A 26,056-nucleotide genomic window follows, 5' to 3' on the forward strand; every position below is an offset into this window, starting at 1 on the left:
TTATAATTATTCCTCAAAACTGCAGAAGAATATCTGAATACTTCTTCCCCCCTCCCCATTCTAAACATTCAGTTAATCTCAAGGTCTACTTCATTGTCACCTCTTTTATTGTGGTTCAATTCAGGCCATTCTTTTCCCTGAAACTACTCCCAAATGCCCTCCTCTACCTACTTCTGGTCTTCACTCTAACCCATCCTATACCCATTGTCAGATTTATCTTTCAAATGCATGCATGGTCTTTGGCCTTATTAATCTCCTCCCTTAAAAACTGAATGAATCCTTACTGCCTACCAAGTGAAGCCTTGATTTCCAGACCTAAAACTTGGCTCCACATATCTTTCCAGCCATCAAGTCTTCATGTATCTCCCACAAATACGATATGCACCAACCTGGGCCACTTTGAACTATTTTCATACCACCATGCCTTTACTCATGCTTTTGCCTCCGCTTAGCATTCCCTCTTTCCGATCCTAGCAGTAAAAGTACTACTTATCTATTAAGGTCCATGACAAATTTCACTTTCTTCATAAAAGCACACTTTATCTGCCCAATCTAATGTAATCCGTTTTTTATTTAAAATGGTTGATGATCCTTTCAATTAATATGAGGAAAGACAGTTAAAATTGTGAAATGGTATAATCTTACTGAAATATCACTCCAAAACTTAGCAACATCATGTTGATTTGCTTGTAGAAATTCTGTAAACCATCTGATGGAACGTTTGCTGCCTTTGTTTTCAGTTTCATCCCTTTCAAAATGCTCATTGTGCTTGTTCACAGAGTAGTTTGTCAGATGCATGTATAACTGGGTCTGTAACAAGTCAGAACCAAAGTTGTTATCACCTATGAGACTCTAGAACCATGATGTTTCACAGAAAAGAAAGCATCCAAAGAGGAAAGCCAATTTTAAAGTTTAAAATATACATATTCATAATTTAATGATTATAAAGGTAATTTTCAAAATGCAATGGCACATTTTTCTAAAAAAGGTTGTGAAAGTAGTCACCTTCAAAGTTACTTTGTATATTATTGAAAAGATATCTACCATAGAAAGTATGAAAATAATAAGAATATATAGAGTAATTAAATGAAAATGTGAAACTACATATTGCTAAGCAAGAAAAATGCTGTAACTTTGAAGTCTGTTTTTCTTAGTTGGTTTGTTTTTAATGTTTTTCTAAAATTTTCATCCTAACTTGTTTTGGGAAAGGAATTTTCTGAGAGAGTATTCTATATCTTCTCAAACAAACATTTAAAAGTAAAAGCTCAAGTAAGTAGCAGAAACCTAGAGGTAGGATACCAACCTCAACCTCTGCCCTCCCATCCTGACTGGAAGATCACTGTAACTTGTTAACAAGACAGAGTGCACTCAGAGTCAGGAGACAGAAGCACCACACGATGCTGTACAAATGTCTAAATGATTAACAGCAAATTTATAGCGCTCCATACTCGAGTTCTTAGGTCTTAGTCTCTCTATATTCTTATGTTTGTTGACAGTGTTATCCTCAAATAAACTTGAAAAAGAATACAAAATTTAAAATTTCTCATAATTGTCAATTAATATACATTAATAGCTCTTTATCAATCTATCATAAACATTCATGAGGTCTGTAAATCCCACCCTCATGATCCTATTCCCAGAAACCACTTTAGATAGCAATGTTGCATCACAATGAATACATACTTTGAGCACATCATTACTATTCTGATTTGTTAATAACCAATGATATTTATATCATATTTTATTTTCACTGCAGTTACTTAAGTCTACAGTATTGAAATCTTTGAAGCAAATATGCAGAACTGATCATATGAGCTACATGTTGTTTATTAATCCATATGCCCACCAGTAATTAAGAATTTTTTTTTGTATATTGAACAATATTTAAGGAGCACCCACCACTGGCAGGAATGTGTGCTGTGCACTGTGGACACAAAGATTAATAAGGCAGACATAGTCCCTACCTTCATGAAATTTATCACTTTAAGTGATATTTAAAAGAAAGAGCATAACCTCATACTTGTCTAATTTTAAGTGCTTGATTTAAAGAAAAAAGGAAATTAATCAAACTATAACATTTCTTAGTTTCCAAAATAGAAATTATTTTTGTTTGGAAAATAATTTTTTGAGGAGCTCTCCATTTGGCAGGAATTTCTTAAAATAAATACTAACAGCAGTAATAAAAACTCTAGCTACCCTAGTGGAAACGTGAATAAGAAATGGAACTTTGCATTTTTCTTAAAACATTATTTTTATATGTAGCATTGGAAATTCCACAATTTCACATCTACTTTGACAAAAATCCCCTTCTAAACAGTTCACTGTCAGTTGGACATTTGCCATAAGGAGAAGTAATGGCAGCTCTGAATCAAATAGCAACCTGCAATGCATAAAAAGTATATAACTATTCTCTATCCTATTTTATAGTGCATAGGCTCAAAATAATGAATTGGAATATACAGAACCTTTCAAGGATTGACTGACTGCTACACGGGGTGGCCAAAAAATTTATGTTTATTATATTTCAATTTCTGAAATTCTCTCATGATTTCCTTACATGTAGCTTATCAATATACAGCTCATGACAAAATGCACGCTATTTTAAAAATTGGAAATACGAAGAAGGAAAAAAATATGAAGCAGTCTGCTGTCCAAAAACAACCAATGGGAGCATTTTGGTTTATTTTTTCCACCTTTTTTCTTAAACTTATCTTTTAAATAAGAGTGATCTCACTTTAGATAAAGTTTTGCACTTCACTTCTTAAATTTTTAGTATCTTCATGTAGGAACTCAACCGTGAAATTTTAGAGATATATGAGGAACACTGATGTTTATACAGGAGAACATCATTTTTCATATATGTGAAAACCAAAGCCAGGAGATTATGTGACTCAAGAGCACTTGGCAAAGCGAAACCTAGAGGCCACATTTCCTGACTCCCAATCTTTCAATATGATTTCCTAACCCAGTGTACTTAAGCAAATCACATACATCCAACTTAAGAAATTAGAATAAATCACTTTATCACCTAAATGAGCTTTCAAGTCTTACCCTTTCCTATCTCTTCCTTTACTCTTTCCTCTCAAAACATGACTATCTGCTTTACATATATATAATCCAGTCTTACCCACTCCAACTATTTTAATTATAATCTATAAACTGATAAGCCCCAAATTACGCCTGTAGCTCAGTTCTCTCATCTGAGCTTTAGACCTATACTGTATATCCAAATGCCAATAGTATAGATCCATTTGGAAGTCACACAGGCATCTCAAATCAAACACATCAGCTTTCTGCAAAACTTTAAAAGCTCCTATACTCCCTATCACAGTGAATGTCACCATCCACCCAACTGCTGTGCCAAAACTCTTTTGAGTTTTATCCTTAATTTCTCTCTCTCTTTCCCTTATTCTACAAATCAACTTGTTGGTATATCAGTGTTACCCATGGTATCGTAAATATATCTGAAATCTGTGTTCTTATTCGTAGTCCTGCCCTACTATCACTTCAAATTAAGTCATCTTGTCTCTCACATGTGGTTAGACTAGAATACAGCTTCTTGTCTCCCTTACTCTAGTTTCCCCTATCCATCTACAGCCCCATCTCACATTCCCCACACCATAGACCAGGTGACCTTTTTAAGACAACAATCTCATTCCTTCTTTCCCTTGTTTAAAATCTTTCAATGCTTCCCTTCTTCTTAGGTTAAGTTCCAAAATCCTAGCCATGATCTACCAAGATCTGGCCTCTGGGACTCTCCATCCTGATGTCTTAGTCTGTACTTTAGCCATATTGAACGTGTGTGCTCTCTCCAGACGTATCACTCTCCCTCCTACCTCTGGGCCATTCTTCTACCTGGAGTCTTAACCCATCCCACCCCACCTCTAACTTAGCTAACCCCTCACTCTTCAGATTTCACTTTACAAACTCCCTCTCTAACTGTATCTCCAACTGAGTTAGATGTTCCTGCTATGCACTGCCATAGCATTCTCAGTTTCTTAAACCATTACACTTACCACTGGGTATTATAAATGCTTATTTTATTTTCTGCCTCCCCACTAGATTGTTGCTTTTGTGAGATCAGGTACTGTATCTGTCTTGGTCACCGTTTTTCCCAAACCAGCACAATGTCTAGAATGCAGTAGAGTTCAAACATTTCTTGGAGCTTGGATGTATCCACACCTTATGAGCTTTGAAGAGATGATTCTTTCTTTTATCTTCCTTCCCTGTAAAAACTTTGACAGTTCCCTTATTCTTCCTTTGCCAGGTTTACAACATTTTTTAGTTAATTGAACGTAGCAACATTTATGATTAGTCATTTAATTTTGGAAAATGACCACTCAATGTAGTCATTTATGTGCATAATATTATAGAACAATACCCAGGCCTTTGACAAAAATGGGAAACGATCCTTAATTAGGTATATTTTTTTACTGTAATTAGTAGATCCAAAAATAGAGGTAGAGGTTAACTAAACTTTGAAGTATGGATAATAAAGTACGGTTTGTCTCTCATAAACTATAAATTACATTTATGACTTTCATGATAAATTATGATAATAAATTACAGTTTGACCTTCATAAACTACAGTTATGACTTTCATCAATATGTTATGGTTACACAAAGATAATCTTAATGGAAAAATACTTACAAAAATCTCCACTTAACAGAATTAAAAACGTACTATGAAACTGCCAATTTAGGTCTCTACTTCACAATTGATCAACATAAATTTAAAATCTTCTCTTTTGTTCCAACAAAAAATAACTCTACTTTCTGATAACTTTTGCTTTCTCTGTTTCATATACTTTCTCCCACATTCTACATGTTTAAACCATACCTTTCATACAAAGACTGCTCAAATACCACCTCTCCCATGAGAAGCTGAACAAAACCTATTCCTACACTCAATTCTATAACACTTTATCTGTATTTCTCAATGGCATATTATTTTAATTTGTATTTCTGTATCAATCATTTCTATCCAGTACCACTACACACACATATATACTTCGAAATCCATCCTCATGCTCACAGCACCCAGATGGGGTGTATTTTCCTAATTAGCCTACCTGGAGAAGCAGGCACTTTTTTTTCTAATTTCCACAAAGCTGTCTTAAATTAGAGGCAGTCTTATTTATGTATATAATTCTTCTAGACTATAAAAGCCTGAGAGGAGGAACTTTGTTCATTTAACATTTATACACAATAGGTGTTTTAAAAAATAGATGTTGAATAAATAAATAAAATCATAGTGTCTGGTATCACTTACCAAATTGGTCTCATTAGGTGGAATGTACTTCTCTGTTCCCATTCGCACAAGTCCATCGTGGTAGAGAAATATTTTTAGTGGATCACACGATGTTACCAGAATATAAATTCGTAAATCAAACTTGTAACCTTCCATTAGGAAAGGCTTTTCAATGTATTCTTGAACAATCAAATGATCCTGAGATGGAAGTTTGTCACCATTTCTTATCAAAGAAATCCTAAATTTAAAGAAAAGGTTAAAAGAATAATTTGTTATGGAGTCAGGATTTTAACAAAGTTATAGGTAATACTCAAGAGGAAAGTGGTCCCATCACACACACACAAAAAAAATACAGCATAAAAATACTGTCAGAAGCAACTTTTTTAGAACCATGGATACTAACCAAGGAACATGTAATAAAAAACAAACAACAAAAAAAAAAACCCAGCTGAATCTGTGTAAAAGAGATTCCTAGCATTTTAATTTACTCTGGTACCACCCCCAACCCCCAGCTCAGCAGTGGCCTTGAGCAATAACCTGTGTTCCCAGTACAGGTACTGGTTCTAGAGGCAGTAGAACAGACCTATTCTTGTGGTTGTTTTGTTTGTTTGTTTGTTTGTCTATTTGTTTAATTCAGTTCTGTGGTTCCCTGGACAATCTCAAAGGTTTTCTTTTATCTTGTCTAACTGCAAACTCTCCCAGTGCTGAGGCAGCCACTTGCCGGGGGCGGGGCGGGGGGGGGGGGGGGGTGGTCGGCAGAGACAATATTGAAAACATTTAAAGACAAATGTAGTAGTCCCTGCAACAAATAGCAGTTGGGAAAACCATCAGACTAACTGCAAAGATTGGGGGGAAAGACAGGAATGACAATCTTTGGGGAATAAGGACTTTGAAAAGCTCTCATATATTTCTGGGATTCTAGAAGACTACATGAATGCCCAGGGCTAAGTGCATGCTCAGGAAAGATCTGAGATGGCCCTAAGCTCTTACCTCCAGCTAACCATCAAGTAGGAGGTGAAGGCTAAGGCAGAGTTATAAACTACCTAGCTAAGTGTTGAAGGCATGTTCTAACACACACACACACACACACACACACACACACACACCATCTGCAAGGATTGGGGGATATATATGTATATCTATACCTATATCCATATACACACACACACATATATATATGTGTGTGTGTGTATATGGATATAGGTATAGATACAGATATTTGGTTCTCAGTGTTTAAGGAAATTTCTGTTCAATTACTAATGGATTGGACAATTACACTGACCACTGATCTAACAGAACAGGAACTTCAGAGGTCACACACAATTAAAAAATACAAACTTTACAAAATTATTTCAGAAAGGTCACTAAACAAATAAACATCAACTAGAACAAATGGTAACAAAAAACCCTGTAGAGGAGGGAGAATCTAATTGTCAGAGTTGCTACATTACAATACACAAAATGTCCAATTTTCAACAAAATATCATGAGTCATTCAAAAAAAAAAAAGTATGACCCATACACAAAAAAAATTCTCAATTAATAGAAACTATACCTGAGGAAACCCAGACATTTGGCTTACTAGACAATAAATTATTTAAATCAACTATTTTAAATTTGTTCAAAGAGCTAAAAGAAATCATGTACAAAGAACTGAAGGAAACCATGGGAATAATATCTCACCAATGCAGAATATCAGTAGAGATAGAAATTACTTTTAAAGGTGGCGGGGTAGGTGGGGGTAACCAAACAAAAATTCTGAAGTTGAAAAGTACAATAACTGAAACAAAAATACATTAGAGGGGCTAAACAGAAGATGTGGGAAGGCAGGGAAAGACTCAGTAAACCTGAAGATAAATCAATTGAGATTAGTCTGAGGAACAGAAAGGAAAAAGAATGAAGAAAAATGAACAGAGCTTAAGAGTCCTGCAAGACAACATCAATAATATCAACACACTAATAATGGGTGTCTCAAAAGAAGAAAAGAGAGAGGGGCAAAAAGACTCTTTGAAGAATTAATGGCTGAGAATCTCCCAATCTGATGAAAAATATTAACCTACAAATCAAGAAGCCTAATAAATTTCAAGTAAGATAAACTCAAAGAGAGCCACACTAAGACATGTTCTAATCAAACTGTCAAAAGCCTAGAGAAAGAGAAAAAAGTAGCAAGACAGGCCACTCATCCCACCCAAGGGATCCTCATTAAGATAAAGAGCTAATTTCTCATCAGAAACAATGGAGGGCAGAACACAGTAAGATGACATATTCAAAGTGCTGATAAAAAAAAAAAAAAACTGTTAACCAAGAAATCTATACCTGACAAAATATTCAAAATTGAAAGAGAAATTAAGACATTACCAGATAAACAAAAACTGAGAGATTTTGTTGCTATTATACCTGGCCTATAAGAAATGCTAAAGACAATCCTTCAGGCTGAAGCAAAGGGACACTAGGCAGTAATTCAAATCTACACAAAGAAATAAAGAGCACCTGTAAAGATTACTACATAGGTAAAAATAAAAGTCACTACTAGTGTAGTTTAGGTTTGTAACTGCTTATTTTTCCTGTATTATTTAAAACACAACTGCATAAAACAATTATTATAAATCTATTTTGATGGGTACACAATACATACAGGTGTAATTTGTGACAAAAACATCATAAAGGGGGCAGAGGCAAATAGAAGCAAGTTTTGTTGTTGTTGTTGTTGTTTTTACTGTTAAAAGTAATGATATTAATCCAAACTAGGTTGTTATAAATGGAGATGCTAATTGTAACCCCAAAGCAACCATTTAAAAAATAACTCAAAAAATATATAGTAAAATAAATGACAATGAAATTAAAATGGTACACTAGAAAATACCCATGTAATACACAAGAGGGCAGAAATGGAGAAATTGAGGTATGAAAACTATATAAGACATAAAGAAAACAAATAGCAAAATGCCAAAAGTAAATCTTTCCTTATCAATAATTACATAATAAATAAGAATGGATTAACTCTCCAGTTGAAAGACAAGATTTGGCAGAATGTATAAAAAATATGGCCCAACTACATGCTGTCAACAAGAGCCACACTTTATATTCAAAGACTTAAATAGGCTGAAAGTGAACAAATGGAAAAGATATTCCATGCAAACAGTAACCAAGAGAGAACTGAAGTGGCTATACTAGTATCAGACAAAATAGACTTTAAGACAAAAAGTACTGCAACAGACGAAGAAGAACAGTAATATAATAATTTTTAAAAGTCAATGCATCAAGAAGATATAATAATTATAAACATATGCACCTCACAACAGAGCTCCAAAATATATGAAGCAAAAACTGATAGAATTGAAGGCACAGATAGACAGTTCAACAATAGCAGCTGAAGTGTTCAATGCCCCCCACTCTCAATAATGAACAGGACAATTAAACAGAAAACCAGCAAGGAAATAGATATATTCTACAGATGAGACAGGTGTACTTTACCTATGTACTTCTGCATTGCATGAGATAAACCATGGCAGCACAGTATGTATAGTATACTTTTTCAGCTATTTTATTACTGTAGTCAATTCATATTATTAACTATTATACTAACATTAAATATATATAAAAATGAATTTTTAACATAATTTTTAACATTAAAATTGAGAAAATGTGAACTTCAATTATCTTCCCCAAAATGTTTACCTTGATACTAACATATAGTGAACCAAATTTACATTAAACAATTAATATACAATTTCCACTAACACTACATGTCATTTGTCTTTTAAGTCACTAAACCACAGTTTAAAATAATGTCTGATTAAATTATTAAATTATGATTAAAAGTTAAAAGGAAATGTGTTGAACAGTAATTTACCTGGCAGCTATATTTCCAAATATCTTTTTTCCCCACAGCACTCTAAATCAAAGATAAAAATTACTTGTGTTTTTATTAAAAGTAGCTTCAGCCACATTTTCTTTGAAAAAGTAAACAGCAGAAAACTAACATAAGAAAGCAAAAGTAAACAGGAATATTAAGTTGTATAATCTATCCCCAGCTAACAGGTCTAGTTCTCAGCACTTTAACTTAAAATGTGTTCTACTCATCTTCAATCCAATTACCATGGCTACATAAAGGAAAAAATCATTTGTAAAGCAAAGAAAATAGATATTTTGTGCTTAAGATTTTTTTTTTAAGATGAAAACAGTAACACCCTTTCCATTTCATTCACCAACTCAATTTAGCTCTATTGTGTCAACTGATTTTCCTCTCCAAGCTTACTCTAAAATTATGATGAATGCAAATTTTATGTTTAAGAAAAAAATTAGAAAATATTTACTTTCTCTATTTTGTAGTCTCCTATCAAAGTCTCACAACCTGTTGATTAAATTTTTAGATTGAATTATTGAAGTCTCCAGGACAGGGTAAAAGGGCTCATTAAATATTTAGTTCCAAAAAAGCAAAAGTTAGAAAGCTATTTTATTTTTTTTTCATATTAGTACTCAACCATGAGCAAATGGTCACACTTATTCTTTCCCCCAATTTTTTAAAATTTTTATGTATTCCATATGAAAAATACCTACCCATGACCCATTGCACCATTAGCTGGTTTTACTATAAAAGTCTTCTGCTTTCTTTTTTTCTTTAATTCTTTCATATAATTCTGAAATTGTGTATATTCAGCAGGGAAGATCCATGTTCGAGGAACAAAGGTATAATCCAGAGGCCGGGACTTGATCATTCTGTAAGTTAGAGATAATATGAAAAGTAATTTCTATTCAAACTTATCTAAACTTTCTTTCTCTGTGCTACTGACATTTACTACAAGGATTTAAATTCCCTCCATTTCTTCATTTATTGATCAATTCATTAATTTTTTAAAATGCCTATTAATCACCTACTATATGTTAGGCACTATTCTAGATACTAGGGATACATTAGTGGAAAAAATAGACAAGAATTTCTGCCCCATGTATTAATTTACATATTAGTAGATCAAACATTTGAGTATATACTACGTGTTGGGCACTGAGGATTAACATGGTCTCTGTTCTAAGGAATTTATATATAGGCTATTAGTTAAATACAGTGTGATAGGTGCAATAAAGCTACATAAGGCAAGGTAACATGTGGAAGGAGGCATTAACTCTGCCTCTGGGATGCGGGTGGTTAGTACGGTTCACAGCCAGGTGCCATTCATATTGCTTCTTAAAAGATGATTTGGAGTTTGCTGGGTCATCCATAGGGAAAAATTTTAGATTGCCTTTTACCCCGGTGTTTTCTGGAGTTTTACTACTTTTGTGAGAAAACCATTGAAGCCTCTGAGTCAGGTTTTGTTTACATCAACTACATCTACCTATACATGTAGTTTTATGGCTACAATGTATGGCCTGACATTTTTGTATTTGCTATAAATCAGGCTGCCTATTTGGTACATAACTTAGGGATACTGATACAATACTAGGTATAAAATGTTTGCTTTTGATTAATCCAAATGCTAATTATTTGGTACATACTGATTCCCAATAACAATTTTAAAATCCTTAGAAATATTTTAAAATATTACCTATTTAAGAAAATCTGATTGTTTCAAAAAGTCTTCTTTATAAATGTATGCAAGTCTTTTATAGATGAGTAGTTACTGTTTCCAAACAAGATCAGTTAAAACTAAAATGGGACCATAGTATATAATATGCACAGAAGCAGGGCCTATACTATAAGACTAGGGTGTGGAATATATAAGCTACCTGGCTTCCACAAAAACTGGAAGGTCATACAGTTACATATTTCAAGTGCTCTTTCAAGAGAACCCGATAAAAAAAGTTACGTTTCCTCTATGAGAAGGAAAATAATCACCAACTACATCTGTCAAATCCAAAATAAGCCAACCAGGTAAATAATCTCAGTACCAAATAGGCTAACACTGATTGCTTTGAAACACACACACACACATACACACACACACACACACACACACACACACATCTAAAGGAAGCACAATAACAGTGCTAATGTACTTGTTTTTATTTCCAACACCTTTGCATGTATTTATTATATTTTAACAATAATGTGAAATTAGATCAAGTTAAAGCTTTAATAGAACAATACATTTTAAAACTAACCATGAGGTATTTATGAATGATACCATTCTTTGTTATATTTAGAAAAAAATCCAAGCATACAATTTATCAACTTTCTTAAAATAAAAAAAAATCTAATCAACAGAAATATAAGCTGCACAAAAATTCCGCAGTATATTCAGTATAACACTTTACCTGTTAACAGTTTTTCCCATGAAAGCAGATTATTACTCTAAATAATGGTCTCTGAGATAAATATGTGTGCATGTATCCCCAGGTAGGAACATATACATGTGTGTATGCGTATATGTGTGCACACAGGCACCTATTACAGTGCCTGGCTCATATTAGATGCTCAATAACCAGTATTCTGAACACATACATACCCACAGGCGGGATATAATGCAACAAATTAGTTCCTGCAAGGTTTAACTGAAAATAATTAAGTATATATTGAATGCCATGTACAGAAAACTTTTTACATTTAAAAGAAAAACTTATGCTGCTAGAGAGACAGCAAGTTGCAGTGAAAAGAACCTTGAAATTCTGGAGACCAGGTTTCTACTCCAGCTCTGCTGTTAGCTATTTGACTTTGTGCAAGATATTCATGTCTCTGACCCTCAATTACCTCCTCTGCAAAGTCAAAGAATAGAACCAGGAAAATTTTAAAACACTCCTAGCTCTAAAATTCTATCTCTTCCAACAAAATATCATTTCAAATCAATATAAATTTGTGAAAGATAGCACTATGACATTCAAAATGTAATTTTTGAACAGGTCTTCTCTACTACAAGAAAATGAAGATTACTTGGTCATATTTCTTGCTAGGAAATCCTTCCTACAGATCTCCCCCATTCCTGGGAAATGGTTGATCCTCTGGAAAATAAAAAGGTCAACATTAATATTTTCATTAACTTAATGAATATATTCATTTATACTATAATAAAGTTACATTCATTCTTTGAGTTTAATTTTTTTTAGTAGAAAACAAAAAACCTGATGAAAATGGACTAATTTGTTGCCTACAGTCAATTTTGTATAACCCTCTACACTAACAGGAAGAATTATTCAAAATCTCAATTGTCTAAAATTCCATGTATTTGGCTTTTTTATTTTTTAATATGTTTGTATTACATTCCAGAAATAAAATAATGAAGCCAAATTACACATAGCTGACATTACAAGGGATATCTGTGTTCAGATCTCTTTATGCAATCTACTCCACATTGTTCATCTTTAAGCATAATGCAAAGCACCAGCGTAGGAAGAGTTTTCCTCTATCAATTCTTCCTTAAAGATGGAAAGAGGTTAAAAGTTAAATTTGAGAGGATGCAGTCTTCAGGCAAAGAGTCAGTATAACTGGACAGCAACAAAACAGGCTATTCAGGTAAATTAGAACTGAAATTTAATATGTCAACTTATTAAGAGCCTTATCTAAAGAAAATTATAATGGAATTCATATAACTTTCCTACTGACCAAAAATTGGTCATGATTAATTTCCCACCTGGTAATTTCGCAGCTCTGCAATCTTCTCCTGCTGAACAGCTGAATCACACCATATAAGGTTACTTGTTTCATCCTCATCTGGCGTTTTCATAAATCCCATTTCATCTATTACTAAACGAACTGCAAGTAAACAGTTAAGTTAAACCAAAATTAAAATACTTCTGAAATACATTCATTATGAAAATATTTTTTGATATATATCAATTTTAGCTCACAGTATTTCACTTGTAAAATTTCCTTTAGTTATAGCATAACCTTATCTTTAGCTACAACAATTTAATGCCAAATTATACTCAATAGCAACAGAGAACTGTTTTTAAGTGGCACCCAAAATCCTTAGTTTCAATTTTCTGAGATTTAACAGGTACAAACACTATTAAAGAGTTTAGTGATTATTCATAGCATAGTGAAAATACACACACAGCTGACAACACCTCTACTCAGGAAAATGTACTTATGGCTTTTTCATGACCTTGGGTTAGGTACAAAAAGGAAAAGATAAAAATAGCCCCGATCATTAGACCTATTCTATATTTTCCACCTCCCTAGTTCAAATTATTTTTAGCAGTTAAAACCAAGTCAGCTATATTGACACAGGATACAAAATAATGAAGCAGAATTACAGTAGAGATTTGGAAACTCTGGCCCTCCTATCTGCTCCCAACCCTCTAATCCTATGGAAAAAATTTATGCTCAGAGAAAATCTTGTTTTTTAGATTTCACAATCAACACATTGATATCACAATTACACAATTAACATATTGACATTTTTCTTCCAATGAAGTTCAAATTTAGAATAAAGATCAGCAAATACTTAGGATAAATTTAGGTTCCAACAGAATTTGGAGTCTTAATAGAATGGCGTAACAAATTAGCAGCACTTCGACGTTTATTTTTAAACATTTTCTTTTTACTGCCCTATATATGGGGAGATACGGTAAAAAGGGATTAATTGTCTGAATGTACTTGGCTCAAGTATGCAACTGATGACCAGACACCTGCTGGTCAAGTCCTAGGGACTCTTGATTTCTTTTTGGCTGAGGAGAAAGAATGGGCTTTTTATGCAATAATGCCTAGAACACAGGCATAATAAAAGAAGAGGACAGTGACTGGAGACGGATGAGGTCAGGGAAGGGATTGTTGAGGTGACGTTGCTTTTATCCATGAGAAGCTTGATAAAACGTGGGATTGTTCTGAAGACCTACGTGACAACATACAGTACAAGAATTTGGGGAAAGGGCTGTTCCTCTCTCTGCTGCAGACCACCATGCAGTGCTGGCGTCCTGAGGGCCCAAGAGCTTCTGTGTCATCTAGAGCTCGTGGGGAGGGCAAGGACCGTAGTGACACAGCCTAGGAGAGTTCTTTCACTGGTTCACAAGCAGAAAACAATGACAAGGCCAGAACCGCAGCTCAGGGGCAGACCCATTTCTGAGTGCATGGAAGTCATTGCCCTGGGCCTCTCAAATAACTGGGAAACCCCTGAGGAGAGAGATGGAACTGGTGGCAGTTATGGACGGAGGGAGTATAATGAGCTACTAAAATGTGGGTATTAATGTACACATGAGCTGGTGAGGCTCGGAACATTCAGGGTACATAATGGTGGAAAAGATCCATTCTTTTTTTAGATTCTCAAAGTCAAATTTGTAAGGTCGGTCATATATAAATCTCTCTTATTATGAAATTCAAAGCTTGGAGAGCTGACAAAGTTGAACTTCAAAGAAAAATACAATGTAGAGTATTAAACTGTCACTATTTTTTTCAGCTAAGCTATTTAATCATATTTTTGTTTGAATTGAAGTTTTAGAAATCAATTGGCATCTTTTTAAGTATACCATCCTCCATTGCATAGAAAAGAACTTCCTTTAAGATGTCAGTTTCAAATAGAAGGCTGTTGGCAGCCAAAGCCTAAATCCGTGCTTTTAAATGTTGGTCTTTTAGGAGCTCTCTGTACAAAAAGAAGTGAAGTAATTGCCTCAATATTGAATTTCTACCAAACCAAACTCCCCACTGATAAAATAGAGATAACCACACCAACCATTTTTCTCACATTTCCCCTTGCATAATTAAGTACCCCCTTCTCCAATCTGTCTTGTCCCCATTTAATGAAAATTACCAAAAATACATTCCTCACAAATTTGTCCTACTTTTTCCTTACCTTGACCCATAGAGCTTTCAGAGGCTGTTCAGGAGTTTTAAAAATAGGAATCCATGCAACAACTCTCTGAATTTTAGATACAGAGGACACCTTAATGTTCCTCAATTTAAATTTCAATTCATATTTTATTTAGGCAGTATGATAGAGTAAAAAGAACACTAAATTTGGAAGCAAACTAATTCAGATTCAAGTTCTACTTTTGCCATCTGTACGATCTTGAGTAAGTTGCTAACTCTCAGTGAGCTTCAGTTTCTTCAACTGTGCTAAGGGGCATTTTAAAAAGTAATAATTAAAATTTCATAACGTATTAATTATAGGACTAGTGTGAGAATGTAGTTCCCCATTCCACAACGTGTCTCCAAGAGGAATTATGGGAGAAATTTCTCTCAAGACTCAGAATTAGAAAAAAATTGCATTTCTCTTGAATAACCAGTATGGTTTTATCTTCTGGGCACTGTGTATTCTATATAGCTGATTATGTTTCGATGATTTGCTTTGCTTGCTAGGAAGCTCAGAGTCAAACCCATGCACATCTCTAACTATACAGGATTTCATGGAATGCAGTTTGTATTCTGATCAGCCACAAGATTCATCCTATTTTACTGTTTTTATTTTTCCTTATTTATTTTCTTATGGCTGTTAGCCACTTCAAATTCACTATTAGAGTGAGGAAAGTCAGGGAAAAGGACAACAAGGGAGTAATGCAGCCTATTTGACAGGGTTACTGGAAGATTAAATGAGGTAATTCTTGTGAAAATATTTGGTCCAGGGTTATAAAAGAATTAATATTAAGACTAGTAGTGATCAAAGTATTCTACATGAGGAAACAGGCAACACCAGGAACAAAACACAAGTGTCCTGACTATGGATTAATTATCTTTCTATTATATAATTCAACCTGTCAAAGGAGCAGTAATTAAATTACAAGAAGTAATCTGTTGCATATCACAAGGTTAAATAAGGGAAAGCAAGGTAACACTTTCTCCTGGACACACAGCCAATTGTCTCTTTCCCTCCCCTATACTTAGCTTTGTATTCTCCCAGCAGTCCCTTGTCCAAGTCTCCAAGCCTGATCTAGCCAGGGCTTTTGCTAAGCACAACTGAGCAGGCTCAGCAAAGAGGTCTGGAATCAGTGTGAAGAAGGCTAATGCAACTTCAGCCCTTAGAAGTGAGAGGGAACTACAGTCAAAAACACTCTCCTTTAGATCAAGTTGCTTATAAACCCCACCAAGACCTTAAAAGCAAACAGGAGGATAAGCTGACACCGCCCATTAGTCACCTTGACAACAGTTACTCTTGTTTTTTCACTCTAGAAAATACGCTACACATAATTCACATCTCACCCTTCCACACTAACTCGCCCAAAGTTTTTTCCTCTGAGGAACACTTGTTGAAATAGAGTATTAGGGGACCTCGATTCCTATGAAATATTCCATTGACCCCTGATGAACTTTGGTGAATTACTGTAAGTGGAAACACGACCCTCAAAGGTTAATAAGAGTAAGAATAATTAACATTCTTGAGATTCACATGGTTTCCTCAACTCTTTTAATGCAAAATTATGTTTTAAAAAGAGGAAGATTTTTTGAGTACTTGTAGTAGTAATGAGTTTCTCAGTGCCGGGCAAAAGTATCTTAATTTAAGGTAATTAATTCTTACCTATTCTCTCCACTGCAGATACTGCTTACATATAAAAACTAAAATTCTATTAATAAAAGGCAACAGTATCATCAAAATAATTTTTAAAGCATAGAGAGAAATATGTTCTTACTCTATTGTCAGGTTCTCATTGTTTAATATAAATCTCAAATTCTGCACTTTTCATTTTACATTTTTAATCTGTTTTAAAAATGATTTACAGGGCTTCCCTGGTGGCGCAGTGGTTGAGCGTCTGCCTGCCAATGCAGGGGACACGGGTTCGTGCCCCAGTCCGGGAGGATCCCACATGCCACGGAGCGGCTGGGCCCGTGAGCCATGGCTGCTGAGCCTGTGCGTCCGGAGCCTGTGCTCCGCAACAGGAGAGGCCACAACAGTGAGAGGCCCGTGTACAGCAAAAAAAAAAAAAAAAAAGATTTACAAAATAATGAATGTTAAAGATTAAACATAATTTTAGCCCCAAGTGAAAAATGCATTACAACAATACAATTTTCCTAAGCACTTCTGTATTTAAAGATTAAAGCTAGAACCATTGGTTTTACTGCTCATATTACTTTACACTTGATTTAAAAACTAAGTATTAATCAAAATCATATATATTTAATCCAATCCCATCAATAACTAAAGCCTTTTAGTTTACAGTGATGTTCTATTTGATTACTGACATGTTAAATATCTCATAAAAAAAGAAAATTTTATAGAAGCCATTCAAAAATCCATTACATAGAAGATAATTATCTCTGAGAAGATAATTATCTCTGAATTTCTATGTTGTTTTCAACATCAAATTAGTTTTTCCAACAATTATGAAAATCTCATGATTCTGAGGAGACCTACCAATTTCAAACTTTGTCCCAGCAACATTTGCTGTAATGGTTCCCTTCTTTTTCTTCTTTCTGACTTTCCTTTTCATCGTGCTTTGATAAGGCAATTCTGTATTCAGATCCAGGGGAGAGGGTCCCTGAATAACTTTAAAAGAAATGTAAACCAACCAAACATCACTGAAATAACAAAAAACTCCATACCAGAGAATATAAATGCCCCCCACAAGGTAAAATTATAAATGCTGATTCTTTGAGTCCCCAATTAATTTTTAATTCTTAAAAAAATTAGCAGTGTTGATCTATAATGCAGCCACATAATAGGTACACATGATTAAATCAAGCTGCTTACCTCTTTCTTGAGGCAAAGATGGCATTCTTGCCTGTGCCGATTAACAACAGCAGTGTGTGCTGCTGTACAAGCTCTTAGGAAACCTGGAAGGCCCGCATTAGTCTAAGTAGGATACGGCTCCAAATCACTGAAAGTTCCTATCATATTATCTTGGTGGAATCCTCAGATTTCAGGACATTGACATTATGAGATAAGAAGGGACCTGCAGTGATTTTAAAACAAAGGCATTAGAAAACAACTTTTATGACATTTTTTTGATATATGCCAATATTCTTCTTTTTAAAAGTCAAGGAGAGATGAAAGTTAATGTAGTTAACAACAAATATTAATTTATTAAACCTTATGTAAAAATGCCAAGCAATAGTCCCCCGTTTTTAAAAGTGCACAATCTAAAGGAGGAGGTTTTAAGTCATGTATCATATTTGCATACAATAAATAACATGCTTTACACAAACAAGAACAACAATAACAATATTCACTACCATTTGTTGAACATTTACTATCTCAGGTCACTTATACCACTTAAACTTTCAACAAAACTATAAGGTAGAAGCTTTTATCCCCATCTAACAGATAAGTAAATTGAGCTCAGAAAGGACAAATCTTCATAAAGAAAGTAAGTGACAAAGTAGAGATTAAAATAACATCTCTCTGATGTTAAAACCAGTGCCCTTAACCAGGACCCCATACAACCTTCAAACCCAATGCCTGTAACTTAGTTGCAGCCCCGCTTTTAATGTGAAACAGTGAAATAAGTGCCAGTGTCAGGGTAGAGATCACATGCTGACAGAATGGAGGAAAAAGAAATTCCTTTTAAGTTGTGTGAGGGGGAGGGGTGACTTCATCAAACAGACCACATTTGAATTACGCCTTTAAAAATGAGAACAATTTTGAAAGGCAGAAAATAGGAGTCATTACCATGATGATCTTATTTGGGCACACGGAGGAACACAATAAACATTTTGTAATGAATGAACTAATTAGCTTGGCTATGCCTCAACATGGCCTATTACACTTCACTTACATTTTCATTGTGTATGTATGAACCTAGGGGTTGTGCCCTGACTATACTATACTGCCCAGTCTGTACTATCAACTTTCTAACTTCTCCCTTCATACTTCAAGAATCTTCAAGTTCTTGTAAAATGTCTCTAAACATAATGAAAGTTATAAAACCTATCACAATAAACACAGGTATGGTATCAACACCTTTATCAGGATATTATCAGGTTTATGAGAAGTTCACAAGTATTTAAAAATTCAGCTACAAAAAATGTGACTCATATACACCACTCCCAACACACATTATTAATAATAAGATTCATTATTAAAGAAAATATAGAGCTTAATTTGTTCTCAAGTATCATTTCACTAGAATAATCCTCTAGAATAATTCAATATCAAAACCAGGGCACTATTATTTATTACAGACCAACTGTGGGCAGGCACTATGTTAAGAATCTAAACTATTTTACCTCATTAACAAACTTGGAACTTAGGTATCATTTCCCCCAGTTTTCCAGACTTGGAAACTAAGGCTAGATAAGTTAAGTAAATCAAGGTAATACAGCTTATAAATAGAAAACCTGGGCTTTGAACCCAATTTTGTCTGATTATCTGTTCTATTCACTGAGCCCCACTAGTTTCAGACAGCGTGCTAATATGCTACATAGATGTACAAGAAGTTTGTGACCCTACTGCAGTCCATACTGCAAGATATGGGTGTATCTGGGAATTCACGATACTTCAAACCCAACAGTGAAATCACAGTAAACATCCCTAACCTGACGACAGTTCCCAGTTCCAAGCTGGAAATAGACTAGATCATTTTTCAGAATAAAAGAAAGGAGTAGTCTATGGTTCAGTTTGGTTTCCTTCTGGAAGGTCTGATACCTCAGGGAGGTAACTATTTGAGTTTACAAGTCCTTGTGCAACACCTTGTTACTGGAATAAACAAAGATCCTCTTACGGTAATGGAGTACTTATTACATTGAAAGTAGGTGACAAAGTAAACAAGAGCTTGAGAACAATGTTTGCCTAACTATACTAACAATAAATTAATAATTGTTATAGGCTGTAAAAACAGATTTATTAATTTCTGACTTACATAATGAGCCTAATAACTTTGATTTGTATAGAGCTCAAAACAAGAACTGTTATCCCTTCCCCCAACCACACAGAATTTAAAGGCCTTAAAATTATTCTCTCCATAGATTATGCTTAATTCCATTTATGGTTTGGTGATTAACAATAAAAGTGCTCTAACAAACTCCAGGACCTCATTCTGCCATCCAATTCTAACCATTTCACTTTATTCTAAACAAGAGATTTGAGATGACAGATTGATCACACCACTCAGATGAACCATGGTTACCTACTTTCCGAAAGCAGAAAGCATGTTTTGGTTACCTCCCAAATAAGCCAAGTTTCGCTGCAAAGTAAATCACCTGAGGCACTTTTGAAAATCCTGGTACCCAGGCCACATCCCAGACCCAGGTGGGGTTTAAGCATCAGCATTTTTAAAGCTCTCCAAATGATCCTAGTGTACAGCCAAGGTTGACAACCTCTGCTGTAAGCACATAACTGCACTAAAGCAAATAATAGTTAATTACAACATACACATATCAAATTATAAGAAAAAAGTAAAACAAAGATGAAAACTCTTATAACTGAATGAAAAGGGTCAAATAGGTAGAAGTCATCTATAAAAATCCTCATATCTAGTTCAAGTAAACAAATTAGAAGAAAAAAGAATTAGATCAGCAGAAATTGATGTCTAAGACAATTTTATTTTGCAAGTAAAGAAGCCATCTCCAAAAGGAATCAATTTACTAAAATGTCAAGCAAATAGTATCCTTAAATGTAGAACTTCAAGTGCTACCACGCAAAACAACAGCTGCATAAGACTGAAACAACAAAAATTCTAATATATTCGTGATGGAGTACCCTTTCTTCCCAGTTCTTCCTGCTGAATTTCTACCCATCACTTAAAATCCAAATAAACTTCCACTTTTTCCTTAAAGCTGCCTCTGATCATGTCTGAAGAAATTCATTTCTCCCTCTTCTGGCCTATCCTAGAGACCATTATTTGTACCCCTATCATATCACCAATCACAAACCAAGAAACTAAGCTCTGTGAAAACAGTGGTTTTCTTCTATCTTGTTTACTTTTCCACTCCCAGAGCCTAGAATAGTACCTAACTCAGTGCTCAATAAGTGCTTGCTCATGAATTTTAAAAAATCAATCAACTAACGACACCTGGGAGTAAGAAGAGGTGGTTATGGAGCTCTGAGAAGCAAAACACATGTATATAGTACTTTCACATTTTTAAGTGAAAACAGCAAAGTACATAAAAGTTTACATTTGTGTAAAATGATAGGTGAATACATGGATATATGCACAGAGCAGTGGTGGCCTTTTGTAGCTGGGGGCAGAGCTAAGGGAGGCTAACTTTCATGCATACCCTTCAGTGACCCAGGCATGTATCACCTATTCAAAAAGTTAAATATATGTGATAAAAGTTTGTGTCAACATTATCATGTGGACAACAAAACCCATCAAATTGTGTATTTCATTTAGATGAAAATAATTTAATCTAGATGAAAGTATAATATGGTAGAAAGAGCACTGAACAAGAAGTCAATTAGAACTCTTACCCTTTACTCTGCCATTTACCAAATAGATAACTTAATTTCTTAATATGCAAAAGGAAGGAATTGATTCTTTCCAGCCCTAAAGTCTAAAATGTCAACCAATGAGGATAGCATTGTTGATATTTCGGATGACAACAAGATGAAGGCAAAACTACTTTTGTGTAGGAAACTCAGACCTTCTCCAACAATTCCCCCAAACCCATGCCCTGGTGAATGGTATATGGGCTCTTTGTGCGTACTGAAATTTTAGCTTACCAAAGATTACTAAAATAATCTAACAAAAGGTCATGGGAACCAAAATTAGAGCTAAATTGAAAATATGTGTAATAACATTAAATAGAAATGTAATAAAAGCTGGTTTTCTGGTGATGAGAGAAAGGAGAAGGGACCCAAATAAACCAGTACCTACTGTATACTAAGCACTTTCACATACCTTTATGTGTATTTAGTCCATACAAAGCATTTTTTATTCTAATTTTACATATGGTAAAATTTAGATTCCGTGGATAAGTAACTTGCCCAAAGTCACACCTTAATAGGTGACAATGAAGTGATTTCTCTCTAAAGCCCATATTCTTTCCCACTTTTTGTGTTACCTTCAAAACTCAGTCTTTAAACATGACATATTAACAATTTCACAAAGAAGCTTAATTCTGCTTGACTGGAACTATTTTAAAAGCTAGGGAATGAAAGCAAGAGAATCAAAGTGTAGTTTAAAATGTGGTTGAGATCACAAAGTTGCATCAGCTTTAGTTTTCCTTCTTGGAACACCTAGGCAGCTAGCAGGATCCAGATCATCTTCCCGGGTTTCTCCTTCGTGAATGTACTGCAATTCAACAAGTACTGTTATATATCAGGTACTGTTCTCAGTAAACAAAATAGATAAAAATTTTCTTTCTCTGTGGTGCTTGCATTCTAGTTGTGGAGAGACAAACAATAACAGTAAACTACAGAAATTTTCTTAGGTCACTCTTCCAAGGCAATAGATATAAAAGCAAAAATAAACAAATGGGACCTAATGAAACTTACAAGCTTTTGCACAGCAAAGGAAGCCATAAACAAAATGAAAAGACAACCTACAGACTGGGAGAAAATATTTGCAAATGATGTGACTGACAAGGGCCTAACTTCAAAAATATACAAACAGCTCCTACAATTTAATAACAAAAAACTCAGTTGAAAAATGGGCAGAAGACCTAAATAGACATTTCTCCAAAGAAGACACATGGATGGCCAATAGGCACACAAAAAAGATGCTCATCGTTGCTAATTATTAGAGAAATGCAAATCAAAACAACAAGGTACCACATCACACCAGTCAAAATGGCCATCATTAAAAAGTCTACAAATAATAAATGCTGGAGAGGGTGTGAAGGGAACCCCCCTATGCTGTTGGTGGGAATGTACATTTGTGCAGCCACTATGGAAAACAGTACAGAGGTTCCTCAAAAAAGTAAAAATAGAATTGCCATATGATCCAGTAATCCACTCCTGGGCATATACCCAGGCAAACTATAATTAGAAAAGATACATGCACCCCTATGTTCATAGCAGCACTATTTACAATAGCCAAGACATGGAAGCAACCTAAATGTCCATCAACAGATGAATGGCTAAAGAAGATGTGGTATATATTCAATGTAATATTACTCAGCCATTAAAATGAATGAAATAATGCCATTTGCAGCAACATGAATGGACCTAGAGATTATCATACTAAGCAACGTAAGTCAGAAAGAGAAAGACAAATACCATATGATATCACATACGTGGAATCTAAAATACGACACAAATGAACATGTGTACAAAAACAAGAACAGACTCACAGACATAGAGAACAGATTTGTGGTTGCCAGGGTGTTGGGAGGCGGCAAAGAATTGGGAGTTTGGGATTAGCAGATGCAAACTATTATATATAGGATGGATAAACAACAATGTCCTACTTCATAGCATAGGGAACTATATTCAATATCCTGTGATAAACCATAATGGAAAAGAATATGAAAAAGAATATATATGTATAACTGAGTCATTTTGTTTTACAGTAGAAATTAAAACAACACTGTAAATCAACTATATATGTCAATAAAATTATTGACATAAATTTTAAAAATAAGTAAATAAACTAAAGAATATGCTAAGTTCTATGGGGAAAAAAAAAACAGAGCTACTAGTTAGGATGTCAGTAGTGTGGGGGGGAAAGGGTGAAAGTTTGCAATTTTAAGTACTGTATCCAGACAGGCCTCACTGGGGATGATATACTAAGGAGGACAATGATTTGTAATCACAAGTGGAGTTGATAAAAATATTATGCAGGGGCTTCCCTGGGCGTAGTGGTTAAGGATCTGCCTGCCAATGCAGGGGACATGGGTTCGAGCCCTGGTCCAGGAAGATCCCACATGCACCACAACTGCTGAGCCTGCGCTCTAGAGCCCGCGAGCCACAACTACTGAATTCTGAGCGCCTAGAGCCCATGCTCTGCAACAAGAGAAGCCACCACAATGAGAAGCCCGCACACCACAACGAAGAGTAGCCCCTGCTCGCCACAACTAGAGAGAGCCCGCGAGCAGCAACAAAGACACAACTCAGCCATAAATAAATAAATAAATATTTTTTAAAAATATTATGCATATGTGAGCATATGGGCATGTAACCATGTGTGGATGTGAACATGTACAATAGGGAGGAAATGGGGAAACCTACTACCTTCTGGGTACTGAACAATCTTTCAGCCCTTCAACATGATTCTTCCTAAATCCTAGTTTTCCTACATCATTTTCTACATTGATTTTCATATTTCTATTTTCACACTGGCAAGGAGTAGAACAGATATGTTTCACAATGTATGTAGATTTGTATACTTTTGATAGTGTATCACTTTTCTGAAGGAGGGAGGCACTAGAAAGATCCCAACCACTCCCTCCACCTTGTGTCCCGTATACCGACACTAGATTGTGACACACTCCTGAGGACTCTCTTTGGTTCTTGGGCTCCTAGCAAGAACTGTGTAGTTTTTGGCATCTAGCTCACCCTCACCCCACTTCCATACTTTCGGTTTTCAAAACCCATCAAAAAATCTATATTAGTCAGTACAAGCTATATAATGTTGCAATAATAAACAACCCCCAAATCTTAGCAGCTTGAAACAACTAAGGTCTATTTCTTGATCATGTTACATCTCAACCATGGCAGGGGTGCTCCACATATCACAGTCACACAGAAACCCAAGCTGTCAGAACAGCCATCATCCTAACAATAACCAGTCACTGTGCCAGAGGGAAAGAAAGTTTTGGAGGATCTTTTCCCAGCAGCTAATGACACACACAATTTCTGCTCACAATTCAATGGCCTCAAGCAGTCACATGACCCTGGCCAACAAGAGTTAGGAAGTGCAATCATATCAAATGACTAGCCGGAAAAAAAGCCAGTAAATAACACTAAGAACCACCACAGACTCAGACCTTGATTACTGCTTACATGAACCTAGTTTCTAGTTCTCCGTGACTCCACTTTATAGTGTTCTCCCTTGCCTGGAAGAAAAATTGCTGAGATCTGTATTGGGTCCACTCTACCTCTCAGCTTTACGCAGTAGATAGTTAAATTTCTCTATCCTGAGCTGCTATGGAATGAAATAAAGATGGTGAAGAAGAGGAAGAAGACAAGGAGGAAGAGGAGGATGGGGTTGACACAGTCATTTATGTAAAACATACTATGTGCCAGGCACTCTTTTAGGTTTCTACATATAAAACTCTGATCTTCCCAACCCTAAATGGTATCGTTACTATTATCCCCACAGACGGTTGTTTAAAGAAAAGAGGTATAATGAACAATGATATTAAAACACAAATAAAATTTTTAAGTGATAACAATTTTGCAAATTTGCCCCAAGATAATTCTCTCTGGATGTCAAACTGTTATCAACTGATGAAAGATCTTTCGACTACTACTTCAAGAAAAATGAAAAATAATAAATATAACAAAAATTATATCCATTTAACTTGGTGGGGAAAACACTCGCCTTACACATAATGTATTATTTGCAGAGAGGTTATTGCAAGTAGCAGTCAGGAATCTATTATTTCACGAAAATCATCAAAATAAGGCAGTTGGTTTTTTAGGTAAAATAGTAATATTTCCAAACATCAGGTCATAAATACAATTTTGTCCATTGTGTTTTAAAACATCATTAAATGTCAGCAGTTGGTCCTTAAACCAAATTTGATGTTATTTTTATTTTCCAAGAAATGATGCATTTTCTTACATGAAAATAAGATAATGAAAGTAAATGAATCATGTGCTACTTTTTAAACGTTAAAATTTGAAGTGTTTCTTATTTGTTTTACATATGATTAGGATCATATTTAATGTGAGCCTTAGACCACCAACTTCAATTTTAATGTGCATACTAATCACCTGGGTATGTTGTTAAAGTTCAGATTCTGATTCATTAGGTCTGGGGTGAGGCCTGAGAGTCTGCATTTCTAACAAGTTCCCAGCTCTGTTGGTCTATAGACCACACTTAGAGTAGCAAGGCTCTAGACAACCACAATGCTTAATACTATGCTGATAGAATTTTTTTAACTTAAAGCCTTTCTTTATAATAT

At 34.9% G+C, this 26,056-nt stretch overlaps 1 protein-coding gene across 6 annotated transcripts in view; it reads right to left on the reverse strand.

Annotated features, from left to right (window-relative positions):
• Positions 1–26,056, reverse strand: part of TTLL7 (tubulin tyrosine ligase like 7) — a 150,419-nt gene that overhangs the window by 75,347 nt on the left and 49,016 nt on the right. For 3 of the 6 annotated variants that reach the window (XM_079924849.1, XM_079924844.1, XM_079924847.1), the window contains exons 2-9: positions 17,799–18,000; positions 17,463–17,594; positions 12,813–12,934; positions 12,116–12,183; positions 9,811–9,969; positions 9,104–9,145; positions 5,273–5,489; positions 646–810 (exon numbers count right to left, since the gene is read on the reverse strand). In XM_079924849.1, coding sequence (XP_079780975.1) covers positions 646–810; positions 5,273–5,489; positions 9,104–9,145; positions 9,811–9,969; positions 12,116–12,183; positions 12,813–12,934; positions 17,463–17,594; positions 17,799–17,823 — 930 coding nt within the window. In that variant the 5' untranslated portion in view covers positions 17,824–18,000. Of the gene's footprint in view, positions 1–645; positions 811–5,272; positions 5,490–9,103; positions 9,146–9,810; positions 9,970–12,115; positions 12,326–12,812; positions 12,935–17,462; positions 17,595–17,798; positions 18,242–26,056 lie in introns of those variants that run through there. The other 3 variants (XM_079924845.1, XM_079924846.1, XM_079924848.1) reach the window with 3 other exon arrangements.

The sequence above is a fragment of the Stenella coeruleoalba genome (assembly GCF_951394435.1).
Source record: "Stenella coeruleoalba genome assembly, chromosome: 1".
Taxonomy (NCBI): domain Eukaryota; kingdom Metazoa; phylum Chordata; class Mammalia; order Artiodactyla; family Delphinidae; genus Stenella; species Stenella coeruleoalba.